The sequence below is a fragment of the Micromys minutus genome (genome assembly GCF_963924665.1).
Source record: "Micromys minutus genome assembly, chromosome: 5".
Classification (NCBI taxonomy): Eukaryota; Metazoa; Chordata; class Mammalia; order Rodentia; family Muridae; genus Micromys; species Micromys minutus.
The window spans coordinates 40,611,442-40,636,636 of record NC_137974.1 but is presented as its reverse complement, the minus strand read 5'-3'; the positions used below and the strand labels follow the sequence as shown (position 1 = coordinate 40,636,636).

At 36.9% G+C, this 25,195-nt stretch overlaps 1 protein-coding gene across 1 annotated transcript in view; it reads right to left on the bottom strand.

The window, feature by feature from the left end:
- Positions 1–25,195, bottom strand: part of GPC5 (glypican 5) — a gene marked incomplete at both ends in the record, with an annotated part of 1,421,492 nt that overhangs the window by 1,062,430 nt on the left and 333,867 nt on the right. Inside the window, one exon of the mRNA XM_080916837.1 lies at positions 8,889–9,014. Coding sequence (XP_080772963.1) covers positions 8,889–9,014 — 126 coding nt within the window. The remainder of the gene's footprint in view (positions 1–8,888; positions 9,015–25,195) is intronic.

Sequence of the window (25,195 nt, the reverse complement as noted above, 5' to 3'; positions counted from 1 at the left end):
TACATATTCCAATTTGATGAACATGATGTAGACTTATCCTGATTTAGTTCTGAGCCACAGGGCCCTACACTGGTTTTACTTAGCAACAATTTTTGTATTTAAAAAGATCAGGCTCACTGAAGGATGATAATTTGTGAAGCGTATTTCATATGAGCCTTTGCTGCTCTGCTCATTTGATACTCTAAACTGTCTATATTTTCCCTATAACAGTAAAATGGCCAGCATTTCATCCATACACATGATTAAAAATACTTTCATATTTACTTTATATAAAATTCCTGTCAATGTACTTATTTATATCCTCCTCCATCTATATTTCTGCTTTTGTGACTAGCAATAAGTATTACTATTCAGAATACCTTACTAGATATCAATACTGTATAAAATAGCAACCCAAAACAGATAGTTTCATACCCCATCCAGAAACAGCTTGGTTCCTGCAGTCAGGGTAAATACAATGGTTATGTAACCTTTTATAAGATGGGGACTGGATTTCTATTTACTTAAACCTCTGTTCTGTGTGGACGAGGAAATGTGACTGATGACCCTCTTCCAAATGTGAGATCCATCTCCCTCACAATCTAAGACTTATATGACTTTCTAATCACTCAAAGACTTATGGCATGCACCTCCTATGGGTGTTATTACATATAAAATTGATTAAAGATGGAACTTTAAATGTAGATTAAATAAATACAAAAAGAATATGTATTCTTGATCCTCCCCCAAGTAAACAAATAAAGAAGTATTTCAGAGTAGACAGAAAATAAAGTCTTCAGGAAAATCTAGCACAAAAACCACACACATTGTACAAAGCAAAATATATAAAGAGCAATATACTTTTATTGTGTGCTTATTAATCTGGAAATCATTTACCATCAGATTCTATAAACTCTTTAACAGCTTCTAGAAGAGCGCACTGATTTCTTCTGAGAAATAAGTAGAGATCTGGGGACCTTAGCAATCATAAATGCATGTAATGGATGAGTTGTGCAGAGAAATTAAATGAGACTACAGTGGGACCTATTTGAAGAGAAAATAGAAATGAATGATGATATATTTCTTTTTTTTTTAACGATTTTATTTTTCAAAACAAAGATAGATGTAAAGATTTTAAACATTTTTTGCTTAAAATTATACATTTTTGTCAGTACTGTTTATGATGATATATTTCTAATATTTCTTCTAGCATGCTACTTCAAAATGTAACAAGTCACTGGCCAATAAATTTATGTGCTGTAATGTGGAAACATAGGAGCTAGTATGAGAAGAAATATTTCTATTTTATTGAAAAAAAAAACCTATTTTGCAGGTAGAAATCCAGTGGGAATGTAAAGGTTAAGTATGAAAATGCTCTTACTAAAGCAGAATTGCCATCCTGGAACACTGTAGCAGTTGATGCTGTTTTCAATAACATAATCTGAAACTCACAAGTCAGAGGAACTGTGATGCAAACCAGGCCCCCAGAGAGAGCGACTTGTGCACCACCTAGATGGGAAAAGGCTGGTTTGCTTTCCACTTCAGTGAACTTTTATCTTGATTCCTTTTTTTTAACATTCCACTCTACTCACAGCCCCTGATAGCAACATGTAACAAGTTAAAAATAGCCAATTTGTGTGGTGTCAGCCTACAAGAAGCTGAATCGACATTGGGTGATGACTGGTGTTCAACTGTATTGTGTTCCAGATATTCTGTTTACAATACAGATTTCCTTTGGGAACTCAGTGGGTAAAGAAAAACAGCAATATGTACCTCAGCCTTAGAACTGTCTTGTTACATTGGTGTGGGTGGTATGGTGGGATGGAGGTTTATCATGGCTTCAGGGTGTGATTTCTCGTCAACTGTGAGTTTATCAACACTATGCCTAGCCAATGATCAATACAATTCATGTATTCCTTTTTAGGAGTACTAATTTTTTTTTCCTTTTATAACTGAAACTTTCTTTATTTTATAACATTAGTTCTGTCTTGAGAAGATTGATCCATTACTTGGGTTTAAAAAAAAAAAAAAGTGTCTTCTTTCTCCAAGCAGAAATATTTGAGCACCTCTCTTTTTTTTCTTACAACTTTATTGAAAAAAGAGAAATACATGTACAGATTTTTAAAAGCATTTTGGCATAAAACTATATGAATATATTTTTGTCAGTACTTCATTCTTTTAGAGGTTTGATAGTATGCATTGAAATCTTACTAGTTACCATAAGCATGAAGGACATGTAGAACAGAACAGAACATGGAAGTAGTCAAAGTTTTCTTGATGTGTATAGATTAAACATAATGATTTTTGAACACCAAAAATTGCCACAAGGCTATCTCGTAAAGGTATATTTTCTCTATTTCTATCCCTAGTGAAATTGTCTCCTATTTAGTATTTAGGAAGCAATTGCTGCTTCCTGCCTCAATCCTATAAATGTAGCATAATTATTTTATAGATTAAAAATATTAAATGATGTGTATGCACATGTATCTTTGTGGAGTACATGCACATAAATTGCCAAGAGAGGCCAAAATACTAGGGAGTCAGAACCCTTGAAGTAGGTAATTACATAGGACTTTACTTAATATGGGTACTGCAATTCAAATTCAAGTCTGCTGCAAAAAAACAGCACAGATTATTAACTGCTGTTGCATCTGTTCAACCCTTACTGTTGTTTTTACTAATTGGCAAACTACCCTGCACATATGTTGATGTTTCTAAATAGGATTCTTCTGATATAAGATATAACTCATGCAATAATGACCACACTGAGCCCCCACCACACACCCAGTTGTAGCTTTTAATTCCCGTCTGCTAGAAGCCATCAGTTAAAATAATCCTAACTTTATTGGTTGTGAAAAGTGTTTTTCTTTTTCTTTCTTTCTTTCTTTCTTTCTTTCTTTCTTTCTTTCTTTCTTTCTTCCTTCCTTCCTTCCTTCCATCCTTCCTTCTTTCTTTCTTTCTATTCCTTCCTTCCTTCCTTCCTTCCTTCCTTCCTTTCTTCCTTCCTTTCTCCTTGTCCTTCTCCTCATCCTCCTCCTTCTCCTTCTCCTCTCCTCTTTCTCTTTCTCCTCCTTCTCTTCCTCTTCCTCCTCTTCCTTCTTTTTCTTCTTCTCTCTCATTTTTAGTGCATCCACTTTCCACACTAAATTCTCCCAGATCTAAAACTTCCAAGTATACATGGGGAGTTTGAAACACTTGATTAAAAATTAGTATAGTTCAGGGATGACACACAGTTCATAAATTGCTTATGCCCACTATATCTCTCCCAGATTTAACCAGAACTTATTGAGCTAGAGTATGAATAAACACATTGAATGAATTTCAGATTTTTAAATATTACATAGGACTGGATGCTTCCATTGCAGGATGCAGGACACACACTGCTGATAAACAAACACTATTGATAAACCAACATCCTTCTGGTACCACCAGTGATTTAGAAGACCCAAAACTGGCCATCATGTTATTTTAGTGGCAAGGTAAGAATGGTTCTCTAGTGGATTTAGTTCTATGGTTTATACTTTCAACTTGCAAAGTGAAGTCCCTAAGAATGATGGTGTACCCTTAACTAGAGACAACTGATTATCAGGCTAGCAAGCTCCTAACATCTCCCTTAGTACTTTCTATGAACTCAAATAATGGAAGGGTTAGCCTATAGACTACAGCATAAAGAAAAATGAGAACATGGCCAGTAGCTCCCAACACTCTGTAACTCTAGCTCTAAAGGATCTAACATCTTTTTCTGGCTTTCAAGGTTTCCTAAGTATACATGCAGTGAGATATATACACGAAAGCAAATATTTTACAAATAAAGTGTGAAAGGTGCCCTGGGAGAATAGCAATTGCTTTTAACCACTGAGCCACCTTTCCAGCACATGAATTTAGACTCAGTACAAGCTTTACATTTTATATATCCCCATCACTACCTCCACTGATTAGGATGAGTGCGCCTAATATGTTTTAACCAACAAATATGAGATTAGACAAGCTCTCTGGACTTGAGTATCTAGAGATACTCATGTCCCTACTGCTAAGTCAAAGAAAAACAGAAAAAAGCTCCCAGAGCAGATGCAGGTAGGGAGTTTAAGATTCATCTCTTTTCTACACTGTCATGTGTTCAACTTTACGTAGGAGCCTAGTAGCAGCAGCCTGAGACCAGAACTTTCCACAGTTCAACTCTCAGTATTCAGTACTACTTATGTTTTCAACCAACCTGTGGGTCACACCCCTTTTGAATCAAATGGCCTTTCATAGGGGCACATCAGCTCACTGGAAAATACAAATATTTATACACGATCATAACAGTAGCAAAGTTACAGTTATGAAGAAGCAATGAAAATATTTCTTTGGTTTGGGGGTCATCATAACATGAAGAACAGTATGAGATTGGAAAGATTGAGAACCACTAACTTATAGATTTAATTTACCCATAGTTCTTGAAAACTCACTCATATATACTCGATATTAATCATTTCAACCTCTCTATTAATACAAAGGCTTTACTCTAAAAGAAATTAGAGCAGAAGAAAGAAGATGTGATATATAACACAAAAGAAATTATAGGTAGCACAGTAGAGGTTTCAAAACACAAGTTAGGGAGTGCATTCTACTAAAACATGAGGTGAAAGTGGGAACTTGGCAAAGTTGTATGCATAGTTGCTTGTATAAAATAATTTAGTTGGAAATTACTCAGTTTATTAGTGGGGTTACCATACTCTGAAGTAGATTTCTGAGATGAATAAGCCCACAAATTGCAAATTGAACATTCTCTAGTTCCCAAGCAATTATATTGTGGCAGTAGTATGTAAAAATAATGACCAGGGGAAGGTGAGGAATGAGGAAGGACTAAATGGAGGTAGTGAACACAAATTATGAAGGAAGATATAAAGTTAATTATTGTCCCTAGTTCTAACTGTCATGGAATTTTCATTTTTGGTGAAGAATATGTTCATAAAATATATTGCATAGTGAAACATATGATCCAATATAAAATTTCTCTCTGTAAATAAGTGGCTGTTCTAACTCTGGTTCACTGAGTTGTACAGATTTTGGTCTGGTCAATTTGTATGTGTAAGTTTTTTTTTATTTGCAACCTTTATTAAAAGGTTATAAAATTTAAAAACATTTTAATTTTTAAGAATTTTTAAAAATATTTAAAAAGGTTAAAAGAAAAAGAAAATTTTGGAAACATTTTAAAACTTTAGTGTTTATGTATCATACATAGTAGACATCAACTAAAAGCAGATGGGTGTTCAAATCACAGGAATATTGCATTTTGCTCACTATACAAGGAAAAGAAAGTGGTTATTCCATGAATACATCCAGAGCTGTTGAGACTTGATTGTCTTCAAATAAAGGTCCTGATGTAAGAAATAGCCTACTTCTTTTTGTAAATCATATATCTTAATATAATAAACCACGATAAGACCAGAAAGAACAAAAGAATCAGAAAGCAAAATTGCTTTTCCACTAGGTGATAGGTAAAAGTGAGGAAAAAGAAGTTAAACAGTTATTGTAGACAAAAACGTCCTAGTTAAAATAGAAAGCAATAATACTTAAGTGCAACGTCAAAAGACTTCTAGCATTTGGTTTATTTTTACTTGATTTTAAAAACTCAGTCATAATCATTTCAGAAAATGGTCATTTTATCATCAGAACTAGAGAGGAAAAACAATATCAACCCACTGGATTGTGACAGAAGCATTAGGAAACTTTAACTAAATCATAATGAAGTAGTGATGATGTGGCTTATTAATTTTACCATGGTAGTTAACAGCTCCTGGCTGTTTCAAGGGCTAATGTAGCCATCATGAATCCCTGTATATTAAGGGAGAGTTACTAGATTTTTTTTTCTGTCTATTAATAACTAGGGGGATACAAGCTGTGATAATTAAGGGACTGTCATCTAAACTTCATTACCCAGAGGGCAGTGGAAAAATCATTGAACAGTCAATTACAATTACAGATAACTGAGACCAGAGTAGGGACTAGCATGCCTTCCAGAGAACAAATTTGTTCCAACATAACAAAAGAGTGAGGTAGATAAGATGGACCTTCAGGGATGCAGATCACATAGATTGCAGCAGCAGCTCGTTTTCATCTGCAGTCAAGAACTTGACCTATTGACCTCAGCATTCTCCTGGAGTATAAGGCACAAAGGCAGTCTATTAAAATCACTGGAATTAAAATAGAGTTTTTATTTTCAGTCATAACTCTCCTTACACTACAGATATTTCAGATGTTTTCTCTTAGATTCATGAGTAGCCAGGTTCACAGACTCAAAGGATGCAGAAGCAGTCTCTAGATTCTCCACAGCTTTGCACATAAATAATCTTATCAGTCACCTCCTAACAAATGTCTGCAAGAGAAGGAACACCGCCAAAATAATCACTCCAGTCTTATAATGAGTGATAAAATCAATCTTGGCAACCAATTTAGTGTGTTGATGTGTTTGGTATAATTTCCCAGGATGGATGCAATGGGTATTATAACCTACTATAAAAAGGATAATAGTCTTCACCCTTAAATGTGACACACATTCAATTGGTATCAATTTTCCCAAAATTGAATGGCATTATTTGGTTTAACTAAGGGTATATATCTCTAAAATGAATGCTTAGTTCAAAGACTGCATATAGATCTCCACTGTGAATCATGCTGTATTTTGTTTTCAGATAAAATATAATATCATAGTAGTTTTCTGGACTCAGTATTTTATAGAAATGCTATTAATTCAATTCTGAAGTTCAATAATAAAAGAAATCTATCAGTGCTTTGAATAACATGTCAAAAACTCCTCAAACCTGAATAAGAAAATTAAAACAGTTGATAATAGCACTTCCTGTCACATGAATTTTTACTTTCACAGGAAAGGTATAAAAGAAATGTTTTTATTTGAACAATTATAGTCCAAATAAAAGCCACACTAAATACAGCACGAGCAATCAACCAGATCACATAGATAAATTTTTACCATTGCATTTGCATTGACAAAAATGATCTTGCTATAAATGTACCCAAATAACTGATTGGATCATAATTCAAAGTACAATATAAGCCAAGCATATGAAAAGATAAGGTACCCATGAAATTTCCCTCAGAAACAAAATATGTCCAACACACCAACTTTAGTAAGTTAGGGTTATCTTTGAAGAAGTAAATAACTAAATGCTTATATTTCCTTCTTTGTTGCCTCAAAATAAGAAATGTGACTAAACAAGTTCAGTAAGAATAGATGTGGGGAGCAGTGAGAATGTTGGTTCATTCCATAAGTAGTCACAGGAAAAGTCTCCAGAGCCATGATAGGTAAACAATAAATCCTATAGGAAGACAAAGGTGTCCACTGAGGCCATGAAGTTCATATAATTATTTCAGGAAGATACTGGCAAAGTGAAATGTGTTCTGCAGAGCTGGGGTCTCCACACTTGGCCCTTGTTAGTAAACAGAAGTCCTTAGCAGTATAGGGAAAGGAAGGGGTAGAGTGCAGTGAAGAGAAGATTCAGAATGACTTTGCTCTAGAAATGTAGACACTTTTCACCGAGAACTACCTAAAGACGGGCCTTCTAAATCAAAATGCATTGGGTGTTAAAGATTACATTAAGAAAACAAATTGTGTAATGTGAATTGAAGGTGTTTTCTATCCAACTTTTATAGGTCATTCACTTCTCCTATTACACAAACCTCAAGAAAGCAACAGATTTACATAAACTGAACTCAAATACTTATAAAGGCTGACAGATAACACAGTTTATCACAATATAATAGAGTAAATAAATTTGCATTAAATGCTTAATTTCTCATCAGCCATCATGGGATTCTCACTCAATTTTGTTAGAAATATTTCCTACCAAAGACCTCACTTCAATTGGAATAATATGCAAAGAAAAGTTATAATTTAAAGTAGGAACCAATTAGTAGACTCTAGGAGAAAACATATGGACAGAACTTTTTTATCCATTCAATTGCATATTATGACTGCTCTCAGTATGTGTAAAACAAAAATTTTAAAATACAGTCCAAGAATCAAAGAGCAGAATGAAAAATATTCTAGTCAGATAACCAAATACTTTATATTTCAATTTATAGTTATTATTTCCAAAATAATTTTCAGTGAATATTCATAATTTCTGGGATTTATTAACTGACTATAATAACATAAAATAGATTCTGAGTATAATAAATATGGTCACCTCTAATATTTTTAAAAATATGGCAGACATCTGTATTGGAAGTATACTGTCATATATATTTATCAGAGTAACAATTCACTCCATGATATTTTAGGTGAACATGCCATTGTGGTAGTGAATGCTAAGCCACAATTCACCAAATGAAGGAGGCATGTGAGAGTGTAAGCCCACTGTCTTTTCTATCAGACAGCTGAAGTTTACGTGAATTTTCACAGATTCAGACACAACTTTCAAATTCTAAGCAGGGATGTATGAATGAAAGTATATTTTACTTTATGCTCTAGAAATATTCTTCCCTCCCTCCCCCTCGTCTTCTCTCCTCCTCTCCCTCTCCCTTTCCTGCCCCCTCCAACTCCTTCTCTCCCTTCTCCTTTCTGTCTCCCTCTCTCATCTTGACATGAGATGTTTCACCTAGCTTACTCACAATCTACTACTCATGAAGTTAAAAATAAGACATTTGGTAAATAAAACCAGCTAGAGAGAAGACAACAGTTTAAAGGTTGGGATTGTTGAGTACATTAAAGACAGGTAGAAATGAAGAAAGAACATTAGATTCAACACACAGTGGCTTCAGAGTTGAAATGGAAAGATACAAGTTATCCAGGGAAGTCAAAGGAAGGGATGTACCTCTCATCTGTGCTGTAAAGGAACAACAGTAACCATCCATTTCATGTCCAGGGAAAGAAAGAACTGAAGAAAAGGAATTTACAGAGGATTTACCTTTTGACAATGTCTTCCCCATTCCAGCAGGGCTTCCCTTCAGCAGCGGCCAATTCATTAACACAGAGCTGGTCAGCCAGGCCACCATAGAAGGACCTGTGCATCCTAAGGCTATTGATGAATTCTCTGAATGAAAAAACAAAACAACAAAATGTATAAAGTCTACAGAGAAGATCTACATAAATATTACCACACAAAATTTATAGGAAGCTATAGTTAATGTATTTGCATATATTTTGCATAATTTTCTAACAACCAATACAAACACATTATTACATAAAATATTACTATGCTAATATTTAAATTTATCTTTAGAATAAAAAGTTTTCACTAGCTATGAGTCTTATTTTAAAGACAGACATTTTAAAATACCATGTACACACACACACACACACACACACACACACACACACACAAACACACACACTTACTTCATTCAGTCTCCTTAAAACCACTCCCTAGCTATTGGTTTCTAAACATAGTATCACTCTTTATTTTCTATTTCAAGTGGAAAATGTGGTACACTTACAAATCCCTAGTGAATTGCCTATCAAATAAAGGTTTAGCTGAATCTTTGTTAAAAAAGAACATAAAGTAGTACATTTTACTATACATGACCCAAGCCCTAGATATACAAAACATTAAAATAAAATGGAATAAAGACTATTTTGTATATCACCTAAGGTTTCTTTTCTTGATTCAAGTCCTATGCTGCCCATGAGGATTCTAGAAGGAAAATTCAAGGATAAAGAAGGAATTTGTAATTGTTTTTTACTTAAAAGGCCAAAACTTTTGAGTTCTAAAAATCAGGTCTTGGAAGGACAATGTTTGCTTTGAAAGATCAAGTGCCAGTTATAAACAAAATTCATAAAACTTAGGTAAATGTGATAGTCACCTATAATCTGAACATACAGAAACTCAGAGCCAAGCTTGATGGTTGGACTAACAAGAATCAGTGAGCTCTGGCTTTAGCAGGAGGCCCCGTCTAAACAGCTTACCTGGGGAAGGACACCAACATAACTACCAGACATTACATGTGTGTGTTACATATGTACATAAATGTGCACCTACATAAATAAAACTATAATACATATGCATGCACATCAAGATTTAATGTGTAAAGAATATTAAGGCAATTTCTAACAAAGGCCATTGAGGTGACATTATTCACTGATATATACAAGGAAGGAAGAAACAGCATTTCCTTAGTGTCCCACCATGCACTTACAGCCACTTTCACCCTGTTCATTTTCATTATCTTTTCTGACACACTCTGGAGCCTATTGTGTGTAAGTGTTGTGTGTGTGTGTCTATGTATGTTATGTGTGTCTGTGCGTGTTGTGTTTCTGTGTGCTTTCTCTGTGTTATGTGTTTGTGTTCTCATTATATTTTGCAGCTTCCTCTTTCTCTCTGCTCTAGATAAAATAATCAAGCAGGCAAGAGTTCCTCTGTTTGCATGTTTTGTTTTATGCATTGCTTTATATCTGAGAGTAATGATCGTGAGAGGAACATATCTGATAAACAGTCATTAGAGTAATAAATGGCCATGCACTAAACAATTAACCAGAGTATTTGGGTTAATATTTTGTGAGAATACCCATCTAGAGACTTAAGTAAAATGCTACTTTTCATACTTTGAAAGTGCAAACATTGTCTTAGAATATGCCAACATGCAGATATAGATCTGAGAGCTCCAAATAGGGATCTGAATTCTTTATTTTACAAGGGCCTGCAGATGCAGTTCATGCTAGTGGTTCAAGAGTCATGAGTCATGAGTATAATATCTCTATGCTCTTAAAAAGCAGACAGTGGATGTTGACTGACTAGAAGCTGTGTGGGTCTTCAATCAGAAATGGTAATCAAAGACATGGATGTTGATGGAAGTTCACAATAAGCACCGTGTATTAAAAAAAAATGTCAGAGGTACTCAAAAGTAAAGGGTTTGGGAAAGAAAAAAGAAATAAAAGTCATGCAAACCATAGAATGAGGAGAAATGAAATTAGCAGTTATACACAACATAAAATACTGAATCAATTAAATATGGTGATAACATGTTAAAGCCCTATTTTAGCACACAGTACATACCATGATTTCAGAACATATAAAATAGACCTGGAACCGATGAACAGAAACTTCCTCCATGCTTAGCTCCTTTTAGAGGGGCAGAAAGTAATATGCAGGCCATTAAGGAAGGAGAATCATCAATAGATTTAGCCAGATATGGACCTTTCAAGTTATAACACTGAGCCCCCAGGTCAAATGTTCCAACTGCTATAACACAATGACACTTATGGTTATGGGAGTAATAAACCACTTTCTGATAGGATCTGAGGGCTCCTCCACAGTAGGAATTTTTGTCTGATCCCCCAAATGTAGTCAAAACCCTATAGCAAGCCAGGTCATGGGCCCTAGGCAGTAACCTATTGTAGTTATTTTGCTTAATAGCCCTCTAAATGTTTATATTGAGACCTATAGGTTAGTTCTCCTCTCAACCTTGGTCAGAGAAGCTTTTCTGTAATATTCAATAGTCAGTGCAGAGGTCCACAACTAGTAAAATTGCTGAGCTCCTATGAGACATTTGTATCAACTCCCAAAATGCTCAGGGACACTGGAGAAGAAGATGGAGCAATGTTGTCATCTAGATGTGACATGACTGCTGCACTCTTGAGTGCAATGCTGCTAGGTTTATCTGAAAAAGCCCTGCATAAGAGCAAGACAATCAATATCCACACATGGAGGTGGGAGAGGCTTATAGGTATCACCTGAAACACAGTAGCTATGTATGCTGATGGCAGCTGATGGCTACTGCTGGACTGGAAGTCATTTTCTTTGAAGACATTGCATATAGCCTCTGGTCAACTCCCCATCCCCCAGTGGATGGCCCCACACTCATGAACAACACTTGTTAGACTCAGTGGGCTACTAGGTTTTGTAAGGAAGAAACTCAAATAAGGTGGGGAGTATTATCAGGGATGTTTGGAGAAAAGTGACAGGAGATTTGGGTTTGACTTTTTGTTCTTACTGTTCTATTGCAGTGATAAATGCACCATGATGAAGACCACTTATAAAGTGTTTACAGACCTAGAGAGGCTAAGTAACAAGAAGAGCTCTAAGAGTGGGACACATAGATCTCCTGGGAAGAAGAAATAGAGCTTGTGGCAGGTGGAAATGGGCTGGGAGGGATTAGGATGGGGATAGACAGGGTGGAGAAAAAGAGTACTGGGAGAGACAGCTGGAATTGTAGAGCATTTGGCAGGGAAGAAGGAGGTGGAAACCCAGTCCAGTAGAAGCTCTTGGTATGGCAAGGGGACCCTAATTAGGAATCCAAGTAAAAAAGATTCAGAACCAGAACCAGACATCTTCTATAACCAGGCGAGCCTTCCAGAGGTGACTAGGACACCAACCCAGCCACAAAGCCTTTAATTTGTAATCTATTTTATGTGCAATGCACACACACACACACACACACACACACACACACACACATGGGCAATGGTGGCACAGAGCTTGTTAGCCAACTAATGACAGTGACTAATTTGAAGTCCACAGCACAATAGGGAGACTATGTTGTACATTCCCTGGATGAATGGGAATTGAAGGGTGGTCAGCCCAGAGACCTATAATAGAAAAAATAAATCCCCAGTGATAGTTCTACATATTTACAAATCAGTTTCTAGCCCAATCATCAAAGAAGCCACTACTGTTAGTTCATGGTAACAGGCACTGAAACCCAGAGCAAAATGATAGGTAGAGAGAGAACCAAAATTGGAGCTCTTCACCAAGTCCCTCCCTTTGCAACTCAGAGAGCCATATAGAAGAGACGGACGTAGAAATTCAGGAGCCAGAAGTGTAGAGGATAGCAGGAGAGCATGGACCACAGACTTCAACTGAGCAGGGCCCATGGTGGCACACAGAGTCCAAAGTGGACTACGCATGATCCTCATCCACAGAGAATAGGTTCTCTGAATATTTGATATAGTTGTTAGCTTGGTGTTTTACAGGACACCCTAACAGTGCGAATAGGGGTGTCTCTGACTCTTTCATTTATATTCTTTAGGACCCTTTATCTCCTACTGGGTTTCCCAGCCACTATATGAAGGTTTGTGCCTAGTCTTAGGGTATCCTATTAGGCTGTTTGTGGTGAATATTCTTGGGAGGCCTACTCTTTTCAGAAAGGAAATAGATGAGGGCCAGGTCTGGGTGTGACAGCTATTTCTGATTGTCAACTTGACTACATCTAGAATAAACTACAATCCAGGAATGGAAGGCACACAACTTGTTATCCAACTAATGACTGACTAATTTGAGGCCCACCTATGGTCTCTGGAGGGCACACCTGTGATCCAAAGCTTGAGGCTGGAAGACACAGGCTTTTACCCAGATCTTGACCTGGAGACCTTGAGGTAGAGTGACCATAAAAATTTTAGGCCCAGGCAGGTTGTACACACCTTTAATCCCAGGAGACTCAGACAAGCAGATCTCTGAGTTCAAAGACAGCCTAGTTGAAAGCAAGTTCCAGATTCAGGCATGGTCGCACTCGTCTTTTATATGGGCCACACCTTCTGCTGGAGCCTCCATAAGGACACTGGAAGAAGGAAGATTCACTCTTCTTCACCTACTTGCACTTACCAGCACAACCTACTTCTTCTGGATTCCAGGAGAGGAAAGGTGGGATGATGGGGAAGGGTAGAAATGGAGGGAGGGTTAAACTGCAGTCAGTAAGATCAGTATGTATTGAAAACAAAAATAATGAAAATAAATAAAATTTAAAAGTGTTTAATTTTGGTTTAGGATTTCAAAAAGTTAGAGTGGACCTTTCTAGCTAACTGGGTCCTCTGGCATATGCCAAGCTGCCCTGAGCAGTCTGCTATTTCTGTTGTACTTCCATTCTCCCCTCACCTCTCTGCTCACCTTCATTAGACCTGTGTTTCCTGCACCTTACAGATCTGCAGGTCCAGACCCATACAGCCCATAGATACCTATCAGAGGCCTACAACACCAGAGCAATTGAAGTTAAGCCTCCTCCCAATACCTGCTACAACAGGAATATTCTGAGACCAAAGCTAACCAGCTGGTTAAAAGCAATTGAAACACCAAGAAATCTTTGACTATTTCCATGTTGCGTTTTATTTTGCATGTACTTCATGCTTATTGTAACTAGTAAGATTTAAATGCCTCCTATCAAACCTTTAAAAAATTCAAGTACTGACCAAAATATATTTATAGAGTTTTATGCCAAAATGTTTTTAAAAGTCTGTACAGGTATCTCTCTTTTTTAAAATAGAGTTGTAAGAAAAATATTTAAAAAAAAAAAACAATGACAAAAATGCTAGTGTTGTTGCTGTTTTGAAGTTTTGAGGGTGTTGATTAAACACAACAATTCACAGATCCTATCCCTGAGCTGTACTCCCAGTTTTCAATTCATTTTTCCAATTAAATAAACAAAATCAATTTCTTTAAAAAAAAAAAAAAAGCAATGAAAGAACACAACAAACAACAGCCAGGGCAATGTAACACCTTCAGAGCACACCTACTCTAATACTCAGAGCACACCTACTCTAATACTCAGAGCATACCTACTCTAATACTCAGAGCACACCTACTCTAATACTCAGAGCACACCTACTCTAATACTCAGAGCACACCTACTCTAATACTCAGAGCACACCTACTCTAATACTCAGAGCACACCTACTCTAATACTCAGAGCACACCTACTCTAATACTCAGAGCACACCTACTCTAATACTCAGAGCACACCTACTCTAATACTCAGAGCACACCTACTCTAATACTCAGAGCACACCTACTCTAATACTCAGAGCACACCTACTCTAATACTCAGAGCACACCTACTCTAATACTCAGAGCACACCTACTCTAATACACAGCAAGTCCTGGATATCCTACAACAACTGAGGCACAAGAAAAAGAGCTTAAATCCAATCTTATAAGATGATTGAAGCCTTTAAAGAGGAAATAAACAAATCCCTTAAAGAAATACAGGCAACTACAATCAAACAAGTAGAGATCTTTAATGAAGAAACAAATAAATCCCTTAAAGATATGCAGGAAAATACAATTCAACAGGTGAAAAAAAAATAAAACTGTGCATGACCTGAAAATGGAAATAAAAGCAATAACAATACACAAACTGAGGAAATCCTAGATATGGAAAACATAGGGAAGAGAACAGGAAAAACAGACTTAAGCATCACCAACAGAATACAGGAGATGGAAGAGAGAATCTCAGGGTAGCACACAGATCACTCAAAAAAAAAAAAAAAAAAAAAAAAAAGTTAAACCTAAAAGATTACTGACACAAAACATCCAAACAATTTGGGATACTGTGAAAAGACTAATGTAACAATAATAAAAGCAGAAGACTTTTAGACAAACTCAATCATTGTTTATTCACAAATCCATCCCTACAGAAAATACTAGGAAAAACTCCAAGCAAAGGCGAATAACTACATCCAACAAAACACAGGAAATAAGTAATTTCCTACCAGCACAAACAAGGACAGCAAACACAAATATACATTCTTTTGTATGCATATAGCATATACATGAACACAGGTATACACACACACAGGTATGCATACATATGCACACAGATACACAAAGAAAACCAACATCAAAATAACAGATATAACAATCACTGGCTATTAATATCTCACAACACTAATGAACTCAATTCCCAAATAAAAAAGTGCATGTTAACAGAATGGATGTGAAGACAGGACCCATTATTCTGCTGCACTCAAGAAACATACCTCAGCAATAAAGATAGACATTACTTCAGAGTAAAGGGCTGGGAAAAAGTTTTCTAAGCAAGCAGACACAAGAAGCAAGCTAGAGTCACCAGTCTAATATCGAATACATATATAAATAAACTCTCAACTAAAATCAATCTAAAGAGACAGAGACACATACTCATCAAGAAAAAAATTCACCAATACATCACAATTCTGAATATTTGTGCTCCAAACACAAAGGCACACAAATTTATAGTAGAACCATTATGAAAGCTTATATCACATCTCAATCCTCACATAATTAATAGTTGGAAGCTTCAACAAGTCACTCTCACCAACTGACAGGTCATCAAGATAAAAACTAAACAGAGAAATAATGAAACTAACAGACATTGTGAATCAAATGGGCCTAAGAGACATCTATAGAATATTTCACCCAACACAAAAAGATATACCTTCTTCTCAAAACCTCATGAATCCTTCTCCAAAAGTGACCATATAGTTCATCACAAAGCAAGCCTCAACAGATACAAGAAAATTAAAATAATGCCTTGTATTTTATCAACATCTGTGGCTTAAAGTTGGACTTCAACAACAAAAATACCAGAAAGCCTACATACTCATGGAAATTGAAAAACTCTTTATTCAGTGATTTCTGGGTCAGGGAAGAAATAAAGAATGAAAATAAAGACTTTCTTTAATTTAACGAAAATATGTGGGACACAATAAAATTAGTGATAAGAGAAATGTCTATAGCACAGAGGGTCTGCATAAAAAAATAGTAAGTTCTTATAGCTATAATTTAAAAATTACACCTGAAGGCTCTATAAAAGAAGAAGGAGGGGGAAGAAGGAGGAGGAGGAGGTGGGGAGGAGGAGGTGGGGAGGAGGAGGTGGGGAGGAGGAGTTGGGGAGGAGGAGGTGGGGAGGAGGAGGTGGGGAGGAGGAAGTAGGGAGGAGGAGGTGGGGAGGAGGAGGAGGAGGAGGAGGAGGAGGAGAAGGAGAAGAAGAAGAAGAAGAAGAAGAAGAAGAAGAAGAAGAAGAAGAAGAAGAAGAAGAAGAAGAAGAAGAAGAAGAAGAAGAAGAAGAAGAAGAACAACAACAACAACAACAACAACAACAACAACAATAACAACAAAAAGAGGAGGAGGAGCAACAACAACAACAGCAAAAAATACAAGCATACCAAATAGAAGTAGAAGGCAGGAAATAAAATAAAGGCTGCAATCAATCAGTTAGAAACAAGAAAAAAATACAAAGAATCAACAAAATCAAGACCTGGATCTTTGAGAAAATCAAAAATAGATAAACCCTTAACAAAACTAAAAAAAGATGAGAAACAGTATCCATAAAAACAATCAAGATCAGGAAAACAATTTAAACAGCCCTTAAGAAAAAAGAGCCAGTCATTAAAGCCTCCCAGTTCACCCCACCCCCCCAAATAAAAGCCTAGGACCACATGGTTTTAGCACAGAATTCTACCAAACTTTTGTAGGAGACCTAATACCAATACTTTCCAAACTATTCCACAATATAGAAACTGAAGGAACACTACTAGATTTCTTCTATAAGACCACAGTCACCCTGATACCTAAAACATACAGACTCAAAAACAAAAGAGAACTTGAGACCCATTTCTCTTATGAACATTGATGCAAAATATTCAATAAAATACTCTCAGACTGAATCCAGGAACACATCAAAAACATCATCCATCGTGATCAAGTAAGCTTTATCTCATGAATGCAGAGATGGCTCAATACTAGAAAATTTTTGAAACCCACCATATAAACAAAATGTAAGGAAAAAATCACATGATCACATTATTAGACACTGAACCGCCTGTGATAAAATCCAACACACCTTCATGTTAAACTTATTAGATAAATCAGGAATAAAAGGCACATACCTAAGTATAATCAAGGCAATATACAGCAAGCTAATAGCCAACATCAAACTAAATGGAGAGAAACTTAAAGCAATTCCACTAAAATCAGAGACAAGAAAAGATTTCCTTCCTCCCTATCTATTCAATGTAGTACTTAAGGTTCTAGCCAAAGCAAAAAGAAATCAATTGGATACAAATTGGAAAGGACAAAGTCAAACTGTTGTTATTTATAGATGATATGATAGTATACATGAGTGACCACAAAAACTCTACCAGAAAATTCCTACAGCTGATAAACACCTTCAGCAAAGTGGTTAAATACAAAACTACCTCAATGAAATCAACAGCCCTCTTTTATACCATTTTAATTTATATAATAAAGAGGCCAAGAAAAAATAGAGAAACAAGCCCCTTCACGCAGATAATATAGAAAAAAAATCTTGGTATAACTCTGGCAGAGACCTCGGATGAGGAGGTACTTAAGAGTCAGTGGTAGTGACCTTAAATGTGACTCACAGCATTGGGGATATGAAACTTCAAGAAGCCATCTCCTGTAACCAGATAGGAACCCCAGTGGAATGATGGGACATTTCACCTACCAAACTCCCAACCCCAAATTTATCCTATCTATAAGACATGCAAAAACAGGAACAGAAAATGGAGCAGCCATTGACTGAATTGCCAACCAATATCCAGTCCAATTTGAGACCCATCCCATGGTCAAGCACCAATTCCTGACACTATTAACTATACTCTGTTATGTTTACAAAGATGAGCATATTGTTCTCTGAGAGACTCCACATATCAGATGACTCAGACAGATACACAACCAAACAGTGGATGGAGCTTGGGGACTCTTATGGAAGACTAGGAAGAAAGATTACAGGCCCTGAAGAGGATAGGAACTTCCCATGAAGACCAACAGAGTCAGCTAACCTGGACCCTTGGGGCTCTCAGAGACTGAGCCACAAACCAAAGACCATACACAGGCTGGACCTCAGCTTCCCTACTCATATGTAGCAGATGTGCAGCTTGGTCTTCACATTGGTCCCAAATAACTGGAAAGGATCTAGCCAAAAAACTGTTGCTGGTATGTGAGCTATGTTCTTCTAGTCAGACTACCTCAGTGGGAGAGAATGTCCCTAGCCTTGCAGAGACTTGATGAGCTATATTGGGAGTATAACCAGGGTGGGGGTCCACCAGCTCTGAAGAGAAAGGGAAGGATGATAGGGGAAGGATTGTGGGAGGGTGTGACTTTGAGGGACACAGTGAGGAGAATATAAAGAGAATGTTTTAAAAATTAAAAAATGAAAGAGTGAATGTTGGCAGAGCACACGTATTGTATCAGGAACATCTAAAAGCTCATAATTGACAAAAAATAGGCACAGTAAGAAATACTGGAAAGGAGTGAATGTTTTGAAGCCTCAAAGCTTGTACCAGTAAGGCCACCTCCTCCAACAAAGTCACATCTCCTAATAGTTCACCAACTGTTAGACCAACTGCAGATGCAGTATTCAAAAATATGAACCTTTGGAGGCCACTTTCCTTTAAACTACCAGAGATATTATCAAGATATGTGTGTGAAATTTTCAAATAATAAAAAATATATTATTCTAAAATATACTTTTGCTCAGTGTGTAGAGAGTACATTAGCTACTAAAAAAGAAAGGAAGGGGAGGGAGGGAGAGAGAGAGACAGAAAGAGAGAGAGAAAGAGAGAGACAGAAAGAGAGAGAAAGAGAAAGACAGAAAGAGAGAGAAAGAGGAGAGAGAAAGAGAGAGACAGAAAGAGAGCAAGAGAGAGAGAGAGAGACAGAAAGAGAGAGAAAGAGAGAGAGAAAGAGAGAGAAAGAGAGATAGATAGATAGAGAGAGAGAGAGAGAGAGAGAGAGAGAGAGAGAGAGAGAGAGAGAGAGAGAGAGAGATATAATTGAGCTGTTTGGAAGTAAATACTAGTAGACAAAGTATAGCCAGACACTGTAGCTGCTACATAGCCAATTGATATTGGACCTCCAGGTTTGAATGCAAAGTGGGTCCCTAGTCTCACATGTTTGAGTGCTTGTTTCCAAATGTGGTGGTGGTTTAGAGGGAAGTCTTAAAAGTATTAGGAAATGAAATCATCCTAGAGGAAGTGAGTCAATAGGAATGGTTCTTGAGAATACATGACCATGACACTTCCTGTTTATTCTTTTGTTCTAGAGTATGTGAGTCAACTTCCTGTTCCTGGTGACATGCCTTCCTACCACAATATGCTGTATCCCTCTGGAATTATAAGCCAAAATAAATTCTTCCTTATTTAAGATACTTTTGTCAGTGTATTTTATCACCTGAACAATAAGGCGGTCTATCCATACCTTTCTTCCCAGATTATGCACATGATTCCTGTTCCAGTTTACATGAAACATTTGCAGAAACGTATACTTCAAATTATTCTAAATTTAAATTTGCTGTGGGTGTGGCCATTCCATACATTTCCTTTTTGACCATTATGAAGATAGTGTCATTTAAATTTGGAGCACAACACGTGCAGGGGAAAGTTAGATTTTGCTAATTATCCTTCAGTAGTTATGTTGTTCATATCAGTTTTCATCTCCTGGAAACATCACTAAAATATAGAAATCATATTTAATTCATTTGAGCAACTGAATTGCAATGTTTAAAAGGATATGGGAAAGTGTTTCCATCTGAGCATTTATAGAAAGTATCATCTATCTGGCCCATATAAAAAATGTGTAAATTTTTCTTCAAGCTTCACACTTAACAGATGGGCAATGCCTCTAATTTTGCCTTTTCTCCTTTCTTTCAATTCATTTTCTAAGTTATACTGAGAAGCAACATTGGAAATCACAAGTTGCATAAATGAGGTATTGTACTTCCTCCCAGCTCCATGTTCCCAGAAATAAGACTCAAACCATATATATGTGTGTGTGTGTGTGTGTGTGCGTGCGCGCGCGCGCGCCTTGGATAAATAGCTAGGCTCTATTCTGACTAGATATAACTTAAAATACCCCATTTATTTTAAGCTACATTCTGCCATGCAGCTGGTTACCTGTGCTCAGGTGACATGCACTCATCTTGTCCTATCTTCCCAGGGTGACTCGCCTGGATCTGCCTCTATCCCAGAATTCTTTCTGCCTCCCAAATGTGCTACCTCCTATTTCTTACCTAAGCCACAGGCCACCAGATTTATTAATGACAAGTACCACACCCATAGAAGCACAAGATATTCTCTTTACCACAAATACCACTTTTGATCCTTTTAAATGCAAATTAATTCAGATAAAAATGTCTTATAATGGCCAGGACCTTTTTACATTCTGCTTTTAGCCTAGTTCCATGCCAGCTACTATTGCTTCTGTCCCATGATTGGGCACAAATCACATTTTTATTGAGACATTGCATGACATATATCTGCATTGCTTGAACAAGTTGTTTATGTGCTCATTTCTTCTGCTTTGTTTTTCTCTCTTCATTGTTCTACGCATCTCGCCATTCTTCAAACTCACATTGAAGTTCTCCACCTCTCTTTCTTCTCCATTGATCAACCTGTGCAGTGTCTCTGGATGCTTCCTGATTCTCACCTGTGTGTTCCTCATAGCCTCTACCCTATGACTGTTCCCACCCTGCAAATCTACCTCCTCTAATGGAGAATATCTTCTCTCTGAGCAAAAGTGCTGTCTTGTCTATCTATTCATTTGAACCCAGGGCTTGAACATCATTTATTCCCAACTCAAATTGTTGGTAAATTAGCTCTAACTAACATCTCAGCTTTTAATAGTTTCCAGAATTGGAATTTGTTACAGCATACTTTTTGAATGATGTTATTATTAAGCTCTTAAAAAGAAACAAAAATGTCTTAGGATTCTTTAGCCTAGATGACCTACATCTAGATTGTGAAGTATCATAATATTTTCCTAGTATATTCTAAAATATTAGACGCCTAGAGAGCAGGATTACTAACTCAAAAGACTACTAAGTAAACTCATGGCAGTCCCGCAGATGAAAATGAAAATGTACTTGTTACTATTTAGCCTCATTGTGTAGTAAGATCCCATGGTAACCCAGCAAAGATATGCTATACCATGAGTTAGAAACAAAAAAATTATCTATTTGAGTAGCTCCCTGTCCTACCCACATGACACCATCTCAGAAAAAAATTAACCTACACAGGTAGAACTGGTAACCTGGCTCAGTAGGTAAAAGCATGAGCCAGCAAGCCTTTTGATCTGAGTTCAGTTCTAAGACATACATGGACAGGGAGAACCAACTCCAAGTCATCCTGTGATCTCTTAGCATTGCACTCTATCAATGATCAGTAACACAAATTTTCAAGGGTTTGACAACTCAAGGGTTAAAGATGTTAACAAGGAAAATGTTACTATCGTTTTTTTTTAAATATAGAAATTATCACATTAAGGAAACATACATATCATTTATATGTGTATTGCTAGGCTAGAAGCATAGATACATTTCTTCTTCCCATGATAATCTGAATTTAGAATTTAGTATGTTTAGATAGGAGATCTTTCCCTCCTTCTCCCTCTCCCTCTTCTCCTCTCCCTCTTCCCCTCCTTTCCTCCCTCCCCCTTCCTCTCTCTTCAGGAGTCTGAAGTGTGCAGGGCAGGAAGCAGAGAATAGAGTAAATTCCAATCTCTAGCTAATGAGCAGCCTTGTGCAATGCTGGCTCAGTCAAGAAGCAAAGGTCTATAGTACAATTGTTCATTCACAGCCTGCAGCCTTGTTTGCCCTGAGATTACTGAAGGCAGGGAAGAAACATGAACTAGCATAGTTATTGCTTCATTGCTTCCCATGCCCTTGAGGCCAGCCATACCAGAAGGGTCTCCTGATACATCACATGCTAAACTGTATAAAAGGAAATGCAACCCATTTGGGAGTTGTCCTTTGTGGGTCGTTGACATGACCATGCTCAGGCAATACTTTCCACTTTTATAACACCTTTAATAACAAAAGCAATATCTTCTACTGAACAGTAAACAAAGGGATCTGATTACCAGGTCAATTTGTCCCTTTGTAGTGTTTGCATCCCTCTTGAAGTAACCAATGTTGAAAATCTGGTGTTTATACTTCTTCAGCTTTCTCTACATGCAAATTAATAAGCAGTCAGACAGAGGAGGCAGATGAGAAAGGTGGAAATATAAGGATGATTATACTACAAAATTGGTACTAAGCTATTCCCATGCTTGAGTGGATATCACAAACACCTACAACTTCAAAACTACAATCAATATATGCTGGTGCACAATATTTCATAAATTTAATATAGACCTACACAGTCTAATCAAATACTTTGCTAAACTAACTTACATTATAATTTGTAGATTGGCATGTGCCTTGTGCATCAGGTGTGAAGTGGTACCCATATAGGAGTTAAAATTGGTTCATGTAGGGATGTGTACTTTAAGCATGTGGTTCTAATTTACATTCCAGTTTGTGTTTTATTTCATTTAGTGCTTCTAAAACTATCCTTATCTTGTAGTGGTTTGTTTGTTTCAAAGTATTCATAGATGGTCACATGTTGCATGTCATTTCTGTGTTTCCCAATCGAGACAGTAGAGACAATTTCTAATTTTGACCAAAGCTAATTATCTGAGAAAATATTGGAAAAGAATCATATTTTCCAATGGAGCCTTTCTCTGTGGAATGTCTCAAACCACATGTTTCTTTATTTAATGACATGCATTGATTTTTCTTTTTTTTACCCCTAAAGTCAGTCCACACATAATATAGAACCCAAATTAAAAGCAGTACCTTGCACACTGTTTGAAAAAAAAAATCTGTAGAACAAAGGTCAAATGTGCAGTTTGCTAGTTAATGGCCTGAGGCAAAGTTAAGGTTAATGTGCCACTAATGAGCAGACTCAACCCTGTAGAGATGTCTGACCACAGCTGTCAAACAGTAGACATTTAAAATGCCAGTCTACAGCTCTGCATAGGAAATGTATAATTACATGCTTTGAGATAAGAACTATTTTCTCTTGCTGCTCTGAATCTATATTTAATCATTTAACTTTAATCTCACCTAAATAATTCTGTTTGACAAAAATATTTTTAGATTTCTAGTCCACAGCAATAACAATTCTTTGTAAGTACTTGAAAATAATTCAGTGTGTGTAGTTAGGATGAACCAAAGGGGCAGCCAAAGTCTTGTTTTTTGGACCCAGAGAAATGTAATGGTGATCATATCTTATGAAGTAATGCTTTGCAAGGGTCCAGGAATTTATCACAAACTGAAATGTGTTTCAAAGTGGCTAAACATATAGCTGATATATATACCATATATATATTGTATACATTCACATCAGCACAGACACTCCTGAGGTCTGGTCTCTGAACCCTACCTGAACTCACTTCCAATCCTGGAACTGTGACCTAAGGTTCGTTCAGCATCATTTGCAGATTTTTTGTCTCTTTTGGTTAAGTGATTCCAGGTTTCCCCTCCTCACAGGAAGTCTTCTTGTTCACTTGTCGTGATTTCCCTTCATTAAAAGGCTGACAAGGATTTCGCTATACATCAAACAAGGCGAAGAATGAGTGGTATTAAAAGAAGCAACTGGGAAAGGCTGGGGAACCAATAAGGGACAGAGGGCAGGAAATTCGCAAATCTCCTTGCATGTCCTTTATAGGCAGCTGCTTTTAGACAGATGTTCCGTGGTCAGAATTCTCTTATACTCTTACATTAGCCCTGAGTGAGCAGTCTGAAGCCAGCTACAACAGGACAGAGATTTTCTTATTTGTCAGTGGCACTCAAGATCCAAAATGCCATCATTCACTGTCCCCAATAAGATACACGCATTCTGGATGCCTTTTCATCTTGTGTGACTTAAAATTCACCAGGAAAAGTCAAAACTGGGCTTTTAAGCCTAAGTCATGATTCTGCATTAGAAAAAAAAAAAAAAAAAAGAACCTTAAAAGGCATCGATGTGCTCTCCATTAAAAAGGAAGTTAAGACAACTCTCACCAGAATAAGGAATCTGACAGAGAGAGAGAGAGAGAGAGAGAGAGAGAGAGAGAGAGAGAGAGAGAGAGAGAGAGAGAGACAGACAGACAGACAGACAGACAGAGACAGAGAGAGATCTTTACTATATCACTTTCATTCACTTTAATTAATTAGATCAAAATCAACATGAGAGTTGACTGAAATGGTACATCTGCAACTGTCCTGTTTCACCTTAAGGCACTTCCCAAAGAACCATTTTGAGATATGTATTTTGCTTACATGGGGGATGGCTATCAAATGTTTGTGTATGGTATGTATACTTGTGAATGAAGTGAAGGACAAATTATGACTTAGATTCCTTCACAGGCAGAAAGATGGTGTGAGGAACCATGACTAGGAAACAAAGATGGGGAACTTCCAAGATGGCTAGCTTCACCCTCCTTAACTTTAACAAAGGACTGCCTGGTAGCATTAAAATAAGTAAATAAATAAAAGGAAAAACTACCGGGTGGGCATGTTGTCTCCCACAAGTAGGTCCACCCTGCTGACAACCAGCCTGGATCAGAGAGCACGTTTGCAAAACAGTTGTAACAGTTGTCAGTCAATTGGCCAATCTGTTCAAACTGACCAACCCTAAATTAGGAGAAACAAACCCTTGAATAACTTTAAATGCTCTCAAATAGAAACAGGATTTCTAGGTGCCTGA